This window comes from Chenopodium quinoa, unplaced genomic scaffold (genome assembly GCF_001683475.1).
Source record: "Chenopodium quinoa cultivar QQ74 unplaced genomic scaffold, ASM168347v1, whole genome shotgun sequence".
Lineage (NCBI taxonomy): Eukaryota > Viridiplantae > Streptophyta > Magnoliopsida > Caryophyllales > Amaranthaceae > Chenopodium > Chenopodium quinoa.
Genome location: NW_018743175.1, coordinates 2,450,104 through 2,464,573, shown reverse-complemented (window position 1 = coordinate 2,464,573; position 14,470 = coordinate 2,450,104). Strand labels below are relative to the sequence as shown.

The following is a 14,470-nucleotide window of genomic DNA, read 5'->3' as shown; positions in this document are numbered from 1 at the left end:
AAAAAATGGTTAAGTCTCTTATACAACACAATAATCCTAGTTTAGTTGCAAAAAAATTCTATTTGATTCAATTTGATACACCATTGTTAGATTGAAAATCTTATTGTAAATGTCGTATGACTTGATTTATTAAAGTTAATTTTAGTTTTATTTTTTTTATTGAAATTTTAGTTACAAATAAGGGTTTGTGAATAGTATTAACCTAAAAGAGTATCATTTTTTAAGAGTCTTAATAATCAATTAATCATATAGTTATGCTTAGAGGTGTAAGTCATTCAAACTAAGTTCCATATGAAACATTATTTTAAGATTCAATTATTTTAACTCTTATTTACTTTCTGATTAAGTTGGATTAGTTAATTTTAAAGCAATGCAAAATTAGATTACTAAATTCTTTTTTTTTTTTTTTTTAGTATGGTTCAAATATGGATTAAACTATGGGTTCGTTGGACAGAATGTAGAAATTGCAAATTCCTTAAAAATTTATATTCCCATATAATTGAAATTCCTAGGAAATGTAACTATAGTGTTTCGTTAATCATGGAAAGTGGGAATTCCCATGGGAGGTTCCACTTACCTAGGTCTCCCTGAGTATTTAAGTTCCTCCATCTTGTGAGAAGTAGAATTTCTATTTTCAATGAATTTGTTAACCAAACAATACAAAAGAATTTCAATTTTTAGGAATTTAACTTATATATATATATATATATATATATAGAGAGAGAGAGAGAGAGAGAGTGTGTGTGTGTGTGTGTGTAATACCCCGTATTTTTGAAAGGTATTTTTGTAATACCCCGTATTTTTTAAAGGTATTTTCTAAATTAAAGAGTATTTTAGTCTCGTATTTTTGACGTATTATCTAAATTAATTATTTTCCTAAAGAGTATTTTAGTTTTGGAGCCAAAATGATATTTAAATTTTGGCGCCTAAATCATCATTATACAAAAATAATTAAATTGGATAATCCAATAAATGAAACTATTTTATACTTATGTTATAAATAGTATTTTTGATTTCTCAAAATTAAATAGCTAAACCGAAATTATATTAATTCGGTAGATTAATTAAATTGTATTTTCGGTTTTTCATAGAATAAAAATCTAAATTGTTTTAATATCTTTCCAAATTAATTATTTTCATGAAATATATTTTTAAGAATTAATTTTCAGATTTTATATAATAAAAATCTGATTTAATTAATTATTATAAGTCAAATTTTCGGCCACCCCAATTATTTAATAAAAATCTGATTTTATTCTTTCAAGTATTAATTTTCACAAAATAAATTTTATTGGATTATTAATTTTAGGCAAATAAATTATTTTACAAAATCCCTAAACTAACATAAGAGGACCGAAAATATTGAACAATATTTAGCTCAATATTTTCGGCCACTCATGAATTTTCTAAAGGATTTTTAATTTATTTTATTAAAAATAAAATCCTTTAAATTTCCTTATTTCTATTCTTAAATCTAAAAATTATTTGATCCTATTCTATACTTGCACTCCAAGCTCAAAACCTACCAAACAAAATTTCATGATCAAATAAAATCTAATATCCTTCCATACATTTAAAACCCTAATTTCTATTCTTTAAATTTTCATAAATTATACTACCCTAAATTGCTATAAACTCATCACCTAAACACCTATAAATACCCCCTCATACCTCTCATATTCTTCACACCAAAAACTCAATTCCCTTCTTTTCTTTTACTCTTCTTTTCCCTCAAACTTTTCCTATTTTTCTTTTCTTCTTTTTTAAAAGAAAATCTGCCCGTATATCTTTGGAGCCAATTTTCGGGCACTTCTGGTCAGTTTTTGGATTTTTCTATTTCATAAAAAATTATTCCTCTTGAAAAATACTTGAGTTTAGGTTCAATAATATCCGAATTCGGAGTTATATCAAAGGAGTTATGACCTCTGCAAGTTCTGCCTATCCTTTCCAACGCAAATTCAATTTCCTTTAATCCTATTCCTTTATTTTCTTCATGGTTAGTTTTCTAAAATATAATTACCTATTTCACAGTTATAATTTTATATTAAAGTATTATTTTTTAAAAGATTTTTGTAGTACATGCACATTAGATTTGGGTTTATGTCTAAAGATGTTGTGATAACCGTATGGTTATATTAATTGCAAGGTGTATTCGTGATTGAACTTTGAGAGTGCGAAGTGTTGATTGATATTTGGAATTAAGGTACGTTATGTGGTTTGATACCTTCGAAAGTTGACTATGAAACTATAATTTATTATGTTCCATATGAAATTATAAGTTATTATGTTCCGTATGAAATTATATCTTATTACGTTTCGTATGAAACTATATTTTATGTTCCGTATGAAATTATGATTTATTATGTTCCGTATGAAATTATAATTTATTACGTTCCGTATGAAATTATACTTTATGCTCCGTATGTTATGATATTATGTTCCGTATGCAATTATGTTTTATAAAATTATGTTGTATGATGAATTGAAATCGATGATTTTGATTTACAATAAAGGAGACTTTGAATCGTGATTGAAAGTATTAAAAATGATTGGATTAAAAATGATTTACAGGTTTCTCGATATTCAAGAATGATGAATTTTAAAAGGTGTTTTTAAGCAAATCAATCGATATGGTTATGAATCCCACTTAGGGAATGGATTAGAGAAGACTATGGACTTTGCATGACCTAGTCTTTCCTCAAGATTGGCCTTTGTTCATAAAGTAAACCACTTGGGGGGTGTGCACACTTAGTGAGGAATTGGTTTTGGAACGTAATCGATTGAGTTTTAAACTTGCCTTGAAAGAATTAAATTGGAAAAGCTCTTACATGAGTATGGCATTGGAATTCTTATGAATTAAACTTAAATGATTTAAATTATGTTTTACTCATCTTACACATAATCTACTTAGCATAATTTGCTAATACATGCTTTTGTTTTGGCTTTGCCCTGTTTACCATTTATGGTAAGCAGGTGAATATTTCAGGTGGAAGTTGATTGATGCATACGGGAGTCCACGAGAATTTCACCTAGCTTAGGAAAAGTTGGAGTCGTTTTTGTTTCACAAATTATGAATAAGTTTATTCTTATTTTATTAATAAAGAATAAAGAATTTCCGCTGCAAAAGTATTTTAAAGTATAAGCCTTGCGTTATCACGCGGCGGTAATACGCCCCAGTCTATCTCTACGGTATTTATACGTATTTTCTACATATTCCGTAGAGGGAGATTTGTGGGTGTTACAGAGAGAGAGAGAGAAAGTTGAGATCATGTGAGAACCAAGGTGAATAATGAGAACTAGGAACCAATCTCAGCCTTTAATCGCGCTCAATCTGACGGCTCACATTTCACTCGCATTCATTAATGGCATTTTTGTAATTTCACATCTTTTTAATTTTTTCTAGTATTTAAACTTTTAAGGCAATTTTATTTACTTTATGACTGATTTCATTTACTTTTACTAACTTTTCATTTACTTTTAAGATATGAAACTGGAAACTACTTTTTAAAGTTTAAATATTACGAAAATGCCATTAATGATACGGGAAGCGTGTGGACCATTTGATTAACATGATCTAAGGGCCTAGATTAGTTCCCAGTTCTCATTTTAGCCTTGATATATATATATATATATATATATATATATATATATATATATATATATATATATATATATATATATATATATATATATATATATATATATATATATATATATATATATATATATATATATATATATATATATATATATATATATATATATATATATATATATATTTGTCAACCAAACGACACCTATATGGCTATATGTAGATTAGGTGATTTGACTAGAGTTAATTCGCCATGTGTGTACTAAAAGTGCTCTGTTATACTCCCACAATCTTAAAAAGCTTACCTATATCTTTTGGACAAACAATTTTAGCAGAATATATATATAGGTGCAATTTTATTAAAATTTATGCAAAATGAAAGTGCAATATTTAAATGAAGAATTGAGAAATATAATTGTGACAAACCAAATAAAAAAATAGGGTTAGATATTGTGTGATACAAAGGTCAAAAAATTTTAGGCTAATCAAAATTTCTAATGTAATACTAAAAAGCAAATTTTCGTACATTTTAAGGCAACAAGGTAAAAATTAATCAAATAAATAAAATGACAGTGCTGCGTATTATTTAGATAATCATAAACAGCTCTAGTGTAAAGGCTGTGGACGTGCCGGAGTGGTTATCGGGCATGACTAGAAATCATGTGGGCTTTGCCCGCGCAGGTTCGAATCCTGCCGTCCACGCATATGTTTGTTTTTTTATATTATTTTTTTTAAGTTTTTTTTTGAGATGTAAAGATGAACAGTAACAAGGTTAATATCTTAAAAAAAAATTTCATTCATTTAACTTTAATTTGTTAAATAGGAACAGAAAAAGTGTACATTGTACGTGATTAAATTAAAACAATGTATTAATGCAAGCTAGGCTGGCATATATTATCTAAATTATTCATAAAGATTTTATTGATTTTGTTTCCATTTTGCATTAATTGTAAATGATATATGTTGATATTTACCTTTTATTTTTTTGTATGATTTAGTTGAAATTATATATTTTGGTAATTTAAATTATTTTAGCCAATTCAATGTAAGATGATGGATAAGATTTTATTGGATAGCTCGATCTCATTAATTATGGGCTATCCAAAGTATCCAAAAAGATTTTAATTGATTATGTTTTCATTATCAGTAATTGTAAATGTTTTTTTTTTTTTTTTTTTTTTTTTTTTTTTTTTTTTTGACATGACAGTAATTGTAAATGATCTATGTATGATAATTGTTGATATTCTTCTATTTTGGGTGAATTCAAGTGTAAGATTTTTGGTAATTTAAATTATTATAGCCAAATTCAATGTAGATGTTATTAAAAAAAAAAAAAAAAAATCAATGTAGATGAGGGATGAGCTAGATTTGACTTAATACAGCTAAATCTTAGGCTTCAACCATCATTTTAAGTTTTTAGTTGAATTTATCCTTTAACATGGTATTAATCAATGTGAAACAAAAGTCACGGGTTCGAATTTCATCCACCCTAGTGATAGAGTATATAAATCAATCCTAGGCTTTAACTAATAGACATGTGACAAATCAATAAAAGAGTACGTCAATACAAAATAGGGTTATTGATATTTAGGAGTATGAACATATGTACATGTGTAAATACAAATTTTAACATGAAGGCTTTTCTGGTTCGTATCCCTAAAGAGTCGAATCCTCAGTTTCGGCCCATAGGACTCTGCAATATTGTCTACAAGTTAGTCACGAAAGTAGTGGTCAATCGCCTAAAGAATATGCTCCCAACAGTTATATCCCCGACTCAGTGTAGTTTCGTACCTAGGAGGCAAATTACAGACAACATTATCATCGTCCAAGAGATGCTTCATACGATGAGAAAGAGACAGGGGAAAGTGGGTTACATGGCAATCAAGATCGACTTTGAGAAGGCGTACGATCGAGTTTTATAAGACATCCTCTGATGGAGCTTAGGTTGCCGCAAGGCATGGTTGACTGATAATGGAGGTAGCTTGAAACTTCTCCAATGGCGGAAATATGGGTAATTGGGAAAAGAAGAGAGAGAAAGAGAGATAGAGAAACAGAGGGGAACTGAAGAGAGAAGAAGAAATGAATTAATTCTGTAAAAAAATTGATTACCAGCTACAGTACAGCTATTCATATTTATTGTAGTGGGTTACACGTTATAATTCCACTTAAAGGAAATAACTAACTACTCCACTACTTCCCACTTACTAACAACTTGCAACAAATATCTAACAAATTTCCAATTATTACATAACTATGAGTTATTAATTGAATTAGTTCATTTAACTAATTCCAACCATATCATAGCCTTCCCCTTTTAACAGACTTGACCTCAAGTCGAAGCTGGAATAAAATCAGGAAATTGTCGCTCCAAATACTCAGCAGACTCCCAAGTAGCTTCATAATCAGGAAATCCCTCCCAATGCACCAAATACTGAACCTGTGCTCTATTCTGAAATCTGACAATCTTCCTATCCAAAATAGCAGCAGGACGAATATCTTCTGATCCCACAATTTGGCCTTGAAATACAGAAGGAATGTGAGCAGCCAAAGGCAACTGCCCCTTGAAACTCTTAAGCTGAGACACATGGAATGTATCATGTATCTTTGCTTCAGAAGGCAACTTCAATTTATAAGCAACCTTCCCTACAACTGCAGCCACTTGAAAAGGACCATAAAACTGATGTGAAAGTTTGTAATTACATCTCCGTTGAACAGTGAACTGCCTATAAGCCTGTAATTTGAGCCAAACCCAATCGCCAACTTTAAAAACTCTTTTTGATCTGTGTTTATCTGCCTGAGACTTCATTATCTGCTGAGCCTTTTTCAGGTGAAATCTAAGCTCAGAAATCATCCTTTCTCTTCTCTGTAAACTCCTGTCAAGTTCATCATTCTTGACTTCACCAGCAAGATAAGGAAGATGTAAAGGTGGAGGCTGATTATAGACCACCTCATAAGGAGTTAGTTGTAAAGCAGAATGGAAATGTGTGTTATACCACCATTCAGCTAAGGGTAGCCATTTATGCCATTCCTGAGGCTCATCTCCGGTCATACACCTCAAATAGGCTTCCAAGCACCTATTAACAACCTCAGTTTGTCCATCAGTTTGAGGATGGTAAGCTGTGGATAACTTCAAGTCTGTTCCATACAAAGAAAACAAACCCCTCCAAAACTGACTAACAAAAATTGAGTCTCTATCACTCACAATTGATCTAGGCCACCCATGGAGCTTGAACACACTATCTAAATAGCACTGTGTCACTTGAATTGCTGTAAATGGATGAGACAATGCCATAAAATGGGCATATTTGCTGAATATATCCACTACAACAAAAATAACATCTTTTCCAGCAGATTTAGGGAGCCCAGCAATGAAATCCATAGAAATATCAATCCAAACTTCTTCTGGAACAGGTAGAGGCTAAAGATGACCAGGGTATGCAGCTGTGTCATATTTAGTAGCCTGACAAATTACACACTTCCTCACAAAAGCATTAACATCCTTTGTAAGACCCTTCCAGTAAAGCAATTTCTTTACCCTTTTTAAGGTCAATTCCCTGCCACCATGTCCACTATCAGGAGAGTCATGATGCCATGCCAAAATTTTGTTTCTAAGCTGAAGATCAGGTCCCACAACAATTCTACCCTTCCTTTTAAGCAAATTGCCTTCCCATTTAAAATCAGTAATTCCCACCTGGTTCTGTAACTGTTGAATCATAGCAGTATAATTGTCATCCAAGTTATAACTGGCAGTAATCATAGAACCCAAATTAGAGTCAACCTGAGAAACAGCCATAAACAAGATCTCTGAGCCTTGAACCCTTGACAATGCATCTGCAGCTACATTCTCCTTTCCACACTTATATTGAATTTCATAATCAAACCCCATTAATTTTGAAAGCCAAAATTGTTGAAAGGGTGTGGAGATCTTCTGTTGAAGTAACCATTTCAAACTCTTTTGGTCTGTTTTTATGATGAAATGTGCACCAACCAAATACTGCTCCCATTTTTGAACTGCAAACACAATAGCTAGCAACTCTTTGTCATAAACTGATAGTTTTTGCCACTTTGTTCCCAGTGACCTACTAATATAGGCTAATGGATGACCTTCCTGCATCAGAACAGCACCAATACCATACTTAAAAGCATCAGTCTCCAAAACAAACTGCAAGTCAAAATTAGGAATGGCCAACACAGGGGCTGAAACTAGAGCAGATTTAAGCTTCTCAAAAGCTTCCTGAGCATGCTCATTCCAAGAAAAACCAGACTTTTTAAGCTGATCAGTCAAAGGCTTGCTAATAACAGCATATCCCTTCACAAATTTCCTATAATAGCCTGTTAGACCTTGAAAACTTCTCAATTCTTTGACATTTGAAGGAACAGGCCAACTGCTCACTGCTGCTACTTTCTTGGGATCTGTCTCAACACCATTCTGAGTAATATAATGTCCCAAATACTCAACTCTTGACGAAGCAAATATACATTTGCTCTCTTTAGCAAACATATTATTCTGCTGCATCAATTCAAATACCTCAGCTAAATGCTTCCAATGATCTTCTAAGGACTTGCTATAGACCAAGATGTCATCAAAAAACACCAAAACACACTTCCTAAGTAAAGGCCTAAAGACATGATTCATCTAACCTTGAAAAGAAGCTGGAGCATTAGTTAAGCCAAAAGGCATAACTAAAAACTCATAATGGCCAGTGTAGGTCTTAAAGGCTGTGTTGAACACATCAGCTGAGCTTACTCTCATTTGATGGTAACCTGCCCTAAGATCAAGCTTAGTAAACACAGAAGCCCCAGCAAGTTCATCTATCAATTCATCAATTACAGGGATAGGAAACTTATTTTTCACAGTTCTGTTATTCAATTCCCTATAATATACACATAGCCTCCAAGTTCCATCTTTCTTACCCCCTAACACAACAGGGGAAGCAAAAGGACTTGAACTGTTTTGGATGATGCCCCTATCTAGCATCTCCTGCACCAATTGTTCAATTATATCACTTTGTTTAAGGGGATACCTGTAGGGTCTGATATTAACAGGTGTGCTGCCTGGTATCAAAGGTATAGAGTGATCAAATACACCCCTGACAGGTGGTAAAGCTGAAGGTTCCTCAAAAACCTTAGCATACTGCTGTTTGATGGCCAAAAATTCAGAATTACTCAAAACTGTATTAGTGTCCTGTTCCATCTGCCCAACAAAGCAATTAGAATCTTGAACATGCAACAAACATAACTGGATTGAAGAATCCATGATTGAGGCTCTAGGATCTCCTTCTACCACAGACAACTTTTTAGGTGGTATACCTTTAAGAACAATTTGTTTTCCCTGAAAAGTAAACTCCATTCTAAGCTTCTGAAAATCCCAATGAATAGAACCCAACAGTCTTAACCATTGTATTCCCAACACCATATCACAACTCCCTAAGGGAATGACCAACACATCTGCTTCAAAACTATGGCCATGCATACTCCAAGCAAACCCCTTGCAAGCTTGCTGACAAGGAATATGATTCCCATCTGCTACAGAGATAGCCTGGAAAGGAATCTGCTCCAAAGAACAACCCAACTTAGAAGCTACAGAAGCATCCACAAAGTTGTGTGTACTTCCAGAATCAATAAGAATGTGTAAATCCTTTCCCTGAATTCTGCCTATCACTCTCATAGTTTGAAAAGACTGATTTCCAGCAAGAGCATGCATAGAGATTTGAGGTTCATCAATGGAATTAGGAAAAGATCCCAAATCCTCATCACTGTCAGAATCAATAGATCCAGGAATTTCAACTGTAAACAACTGAGGTTTCTTAAATTGGCACTGATGTTCTCTTGTATAAGGCTGGTCACAGTAGTAACACAGTCCTTTAGCAATCTTCTCCTGTCTAACATCAGCTGGTATATGTTTATAGTTTTTGTTCTTGTGTGGAAATTGTGTCAAAGCTGGTAGGGTAGGCTTAGAAGAAGGGGTAGGTAACAATGGGGGTAATGTGTTTGGGCTATTTGTGTTTGTTGTTTGTGTTTTTGATGTATAAGAGAATGGCTTAGAACGGTTGTATGTATGAATGGAACTCAGCGATTCCTCCTATAGCCTAGCAAAATCCACTGCCTGGGCAATAGTCGCTGGTTTAAACGCCTTAACAAAGGGTTTCACAGCTGGTTTAAGCCCTCCCACAAAACTCTCCAAAATATAAGCATCAGGTAGTATATGATTATTCATCAGCATTACAGATCTAAGTTTCTCAAATTCATCAATATAGTCCTCAATAGACCCTAATTGTTGCAATCTATTGAACTGCTCAACAACATCTAAAGCAGAATTATCCCTAAATCGTGCATACAAATCCACAACAAAGTCATTCCAATCAACAGCAACTGACCTTCTAATAGACACATAATTCATCACCCAATGTTCAGCCTTATCAGTCATATTCAATGAGGCCAAATCCACCTTTTGATCATCAGCAATTTTGCAAAGATTGAAGTATTTGCAACATTTTTTAACCCAAATCCGAGGATTGACACCATTAAACTTAGGAAATTCAAGCTTAGGGTTCATACCTAAGGTCCTGGTGGAATTGGACCTGCTCAAACTGCCATTAGAGTATGTTGGAGAAGAGGGTTCGGAGCTCGAAGGGGTTGAAACCTTCTCAGCTTGCATCGCCTGCATCATCTTCAACATCTCATCAATTTTCTGATCGAATCTTGAAATTTGATCATCAATTCGTTTTTCCAGATTCTTGATTTGGTCTTCCATTGCAGCAACTCGTCGAGTCACAGGAGGAGGCGCCAGAATCGCTCAGTGTAGAGGTACAATAAGAGTGCTCTGATACCAATGATAATGGAGGTAGCTTGAAACTTCTCCAATGGCGGAAATATGGGTAATTGGGAAAAGAAGAGAGAGAAAGAGAGATAGAGAAACAGAGGGGAACTGAAGAGAGAAGAAGAAATGAATTAATTCTGTAAAAAAATTGATTACCAGCTACAGTACAGCTATTCATATTTACTGTAGTGGGTTACACGTTATAATTCCACTTAAAGGAAATAACTAACTACTCCACTACTTCCCACTTACTAACAACTTGCAACAAATATCTAACAAATTTCCAATTATTACATAACTATGAGTTATTAATTGAATTAGTTCATTTAACTAATTCCAACCATATCATTGACTTGATTATGAATTGTACAAATTTTGTGGAATGGTGAGCCAACTGAAAGTTTCAAGCCCACTAGGGGAATTCGGCAAGGAGATCCCCTTGCTATCTCCTTATTTATATGTGATATGCATGGAGCGACTTGCGCATAATCAACTGCGAGCGTGGAAGCCAGTTAAAGCTTGTAGGGCTGGGCCGGAGATTTCTAATCTCGCATTCGCTGATGATCTGATATTGTTTGCGAAGGCTTCTTCTGATCAGGCCCAAATCATTGGATCAGTTTTTTGAAAAGTCTGGCAGTAAGGTTAACTGCTCCAAATCTCCAGTCTTTTTCACCAAGATCACAGATATGAGTGAAAGGCAGAGTATTTGTGGGAATTTAGGAATTGAAGAAACTGATGACCTTGGTACATACTTGGGAGTGCCTACTACTAATGGTAGAACTTCAAAAAAGGAGTATCAATTTTTGGTGGATTGTATCAATGGTTACTTGCGGAGCCGGAAGCGCTATGGTCGAGAGTGCTTAAAAAAAAGTATTGTGAAGGGAGGTGAGATATTGACAAGTTTAAGAGGAAGAATGATGCTTCGAATTTAGATATGTTGAAGAAGGGTGTTAGCAAGGCGGTTGGGAATTTGGCACCACCCTTGGGCTACTCGAAAGCCTTTGATTGATCGAGTCTTTTGAGTTACAGGAAGATGAAGAGGCTGTTGATCAAATCTTTTGGAACGGTGAGGCCTCGGGGGGCTTTACCATAAAATCAACAACAAATGCTTTGGTATATACCGTTTGACCCTGTAAGTTTTATTATGGCTAGAGTTGACTTTATTAATAGAGCTATGAAGCAGGAAGACCTTATGTTTTGGGTAAAAGAAAGAGAGGCAGAGAGAAGATTTATGTCAGGTGGTTGGCTCGTAGAATGGAGTGGGTGAGACTTAACACTGATGGAGCGTCTCGAGGCAACCCAGGGGCAGTTGGTTGTGGTGGTCTGATAAGAGGGCATAGGGGTGAGCTATTTGAGGTGTGGGCTGTGCTCTTCTACGAAGGCTGAGCTGTGGCGTGGAATGCTGCCCATAAGCAGGTCCAATTAACTTTGGATTCCGAGATAGTTGTCAAGATATTAACGAAGCCTTCTATTCCTCTTTCTCCTTTTTATCACATCATTCGAGTATATGATTCGTAGAGAGGGTTGTCAGGTAACTATACAACATTGTTATCGTGAGGCCAACCGAGCTGCGGATTGGCTTGCTAACGCGGGAGTGGAGCTCGAGTCTCGATTCAAGCTTTTTGAGGCGGTCCCTTGGATCTTCGTGCTATTTTATTGGAGGGCTTGGGGGAGTGACTATTGCAAGGATGGTTCTGGCTATGACGGCTTATATACTTGTTTTAGTCTTCTTTTTCGGTTGTGTGTTTTTCTTCTGCTGTTTTTCTTTTAGTTTGCTAGTGTTTTCTTTGCTTTTCTAGGGGCTTTGCCCCTCTCCTCGACCAATAAAAAAAAAAACTATTAAATGAACAATTTCCTTAAAACAATTAAAATGGTCTAATTTAATTTTTTCACCCAAAATAATTAATTTTAAATAAATAGTCAAATAACACCAAGTCAATAATTTGACTTTTGACCCGTATCAAATTCGATGTGGCACATGTATAAATTTTACGTGCCTACAGCATGTACATGCTGTTATTTGTTCATTAAAATTGATCTGAATGCAGAGGATATATAATATGATAATACAAGTACATTACACTGTTCTTTAAAAGTGTAACAAATGTACATATTACAACTGAAATGCACAAGCACAGCTAATAACATCCTCATTTATGTTGGGGTAGAACAAAAAAGAGAGCGAGGACTAAAAAAAAAAGACGAGAATATTAGGAATATAGGAAAATATATCAATAATACATACTCAGTACTTGGTATACAATATTGTAACTCTTAATAATAGGAGTAAACAATAGTTTAAGATGAAAAGGTTTTGAAGATGTTGTTAGAAGGGTCACTTAAGAATTCAGCAACATTGCTAAGAGGGCCTTTTCCAGTGGCAGCAGCTTGGATGGCAAAGCCAAGGAAGGCAACCATAGCGAGGCGAGAGTGCTTGATCTCTGCTAGCTGAAGTCTCTCCTTCTTCTCAGGGTCCGCGGCTAAGCCAAGGGGGTCAAAGTACTGGCCGCCGGGGTATAGACGCTTCTCTGGGTCAAGCTCTGCATTCCTCTGGAACTCAATGTATCCAACTAATAGCACTTCTATCCAAATCAATGTTGTTAGGGAGAATGGCAGTTTTTGGCCTAGGTAGGATGCTCCTTCAATCAACTCTACCTGCACAAAGTTGCTTATTTTTATTATTAGTATATGTTTAGATATTATTTACTTATAGTTTTTCATGTTGTTATAATTTCTAAATTGTACAACTTCAGCATTGTGAACTTATCAAGAGTTTTGGTAGATAAGTGTGTTGTGTAGTTTAGAAGAACATAATATATTTCAATTCTTTGTAGAATAAGTACTCCCTAAGACTAAGTCCACATCGTGTCACATAAATAATAAATCATGTATGACTATTATTTGTGGACGGAGGGAATATAAAGTAGTACAACAATTCATGACATATGTAAACAATACTTGGGATTACTCGAATTTCCAATAGATCCAGCTCAAATGGAGTCCATAATCAAATTGACACAGAAAATTTATAATGGACTTTCTGAATTCAAATGGAGACTCTATAATCAAATTGACACAGGAAATTTATAATGGACTTTCTGAATTCTGACAAGCTTACTTAATATACCAGTATAGCACAAACAGATGATTCTAAACTGTGATAACCTTGCTATTGATTATGAAGCAATGCAGAGTTATTTATGTACTTATATAGTTATATAGTTATATACAAATATACAATACTCTATTTGTTGATCCATAAACTATATATTATCAATCTCAAATCATTTATTCATGTATAACATAATGTTGTAGGTTTTACCTTTCCAGCATCTTGCCAAGAAACACCAGTAAGAGCCTCAACAGAAAGAGCACCAAGAGTAGCTAACATGGCCCACCTACCATGGATGACTTCACACTCCCTAAATCTTTGGATCCCAAACACTTCAGTGTAAGGCTGAAATGGTGTGGGCTGAATGTCAGCATTTTCAATCCTAGTTCCTATAATATCACCAGCTAAATTCTTAGCAAGGTTCTGATCCAGCCCATCATAGTCAAATTGCAAGTATTCCGCGGGCTTGGCGAGCCCAAATGGATCGAATCCACGGTCCCCGACCATGGTTCCGTCTAGCCATTCGGGTGGTTCAGCACCCGGGAACCACACGGGCCGGTCCTCCTCTATTATGGGCTTCTTTGGGGCTGCTTTCTTTTGTGGGGCGGCCTTCTTGCCGAGCCCAAACAAGGCTTGGAACTTTCCACGGCCGGGGTTTGGGCCGGTAATGCGGGTTCCGAAGATGTACGAGGCGGTAGCCGGGGCAGCGGTAGCCATGGTGGTACTAGACTAGTGAATGTTATGGGAGTAAAGATGTGTGTGTGATAATGAGGCTAATGTTTGTGTAGGAAAAAAGGAAGTAACAAGGATATTTAGTTAAGTGAAGGGTAGTATGTGATGAAGTGTGGCAATTTTGTGGACAACTGAATAGTTGGTTTTGCTTGATTTTGGAGGGTTGTGGATGTGATATTGCTAGACTCTTATCTATCCTTAGTGAGAATGATTG

At 34.7% G+C, this 14,470-nt stretch overlaps 2 protein-coding genes and 1 non-coding gene across 3 annotated transcripts; 1 reads left to right on the top strand and 2 right to left on the bottom strand.

Annotated features, from left to right (window-relative positions):
- The first annotated feature begins 4,212 nt into the window (after positions 1-4,212).
- Positions 4,213-4,294, top strand: TRNAS-AGA. Its single transcript has one exon. It is a non-coding gene; the product is annotated as a tRNA-Ser (tRNA).
- A 3,934-nt stretch (positions 4,295-8,228) lies between these two features.
- Positions 8,229-10,346, bottom strand: LOC110732838. The gene is made up of 2 exons (XM_021912840.1): positions 9,699-10,346; positions 8,229-9,470 (listed from the first exon to the last, which is right to left on the bottom strand). Exons 1-2 carry the CDS (start codon positions 10,344-10,346, stop codon positions 8,229-8,231), a joined length of 1,890 nt encoding a protein of 629 aa, XP_021768532.1.
- A 2,095-nt stretch (positions 10,347-12,441) lies between these two features.
- On the bottom strand, positions 12,442-14,390 carry LOC110732433 (chlorophyll a-b binding protein CP29.1, chloroplastic-like). Its single transcript, XM_021912377.1, has 2 exons — positions 13,735-14,390; positions 12,442-13,067 (listed from the first exon to the last, which is right to left on the bottom strand). The coding sequence occupies exons 1-2, from the start codon at positions 14,239-14,241 to the stop codon at positions 12,711-12,713; spliced, it is 864 nt and encodes a 287-aa protein (XP_021768069.1). The 5' UTR covers positions 14,242-14,390; the 3' UTR covers positions 12,442-12,710.
- Positions 14,391-14,470: the final 80 nt, after the last annotated feature.

Bases quoted from the DNA above. Each gene is read 5' to 3' on its own strand.
- LOC110732433 (XM_021912377.1), bottom strand. From the start codon at position 14,241: ATGGCTACCGCTGCCCCGGCTACCGCCTCGTACATCTTCGGAACCCGC. The intron at 13,068-13,734 runs GTAAAACCTACA...AACTTTGTGCAG, and splicing joins CTTGGCAAGATGCTGGAAAG to GTAGAGTTGATTGAAGGAGC.
- LOC110732838 (XM_021912840.1), bottom strand. From the start codon at position 10,346: ATGGAAGACCAAATCAAGAATCTGGAAAAACGAATTGATGATCAAATT. The intron at 9,471-9,698 runs GCAGTGGATTTT...GATGTTAGACAG, and splicing joins AACCAGCGACTATTGCCCAG to GAGAAGATTGCTAAAGGACT.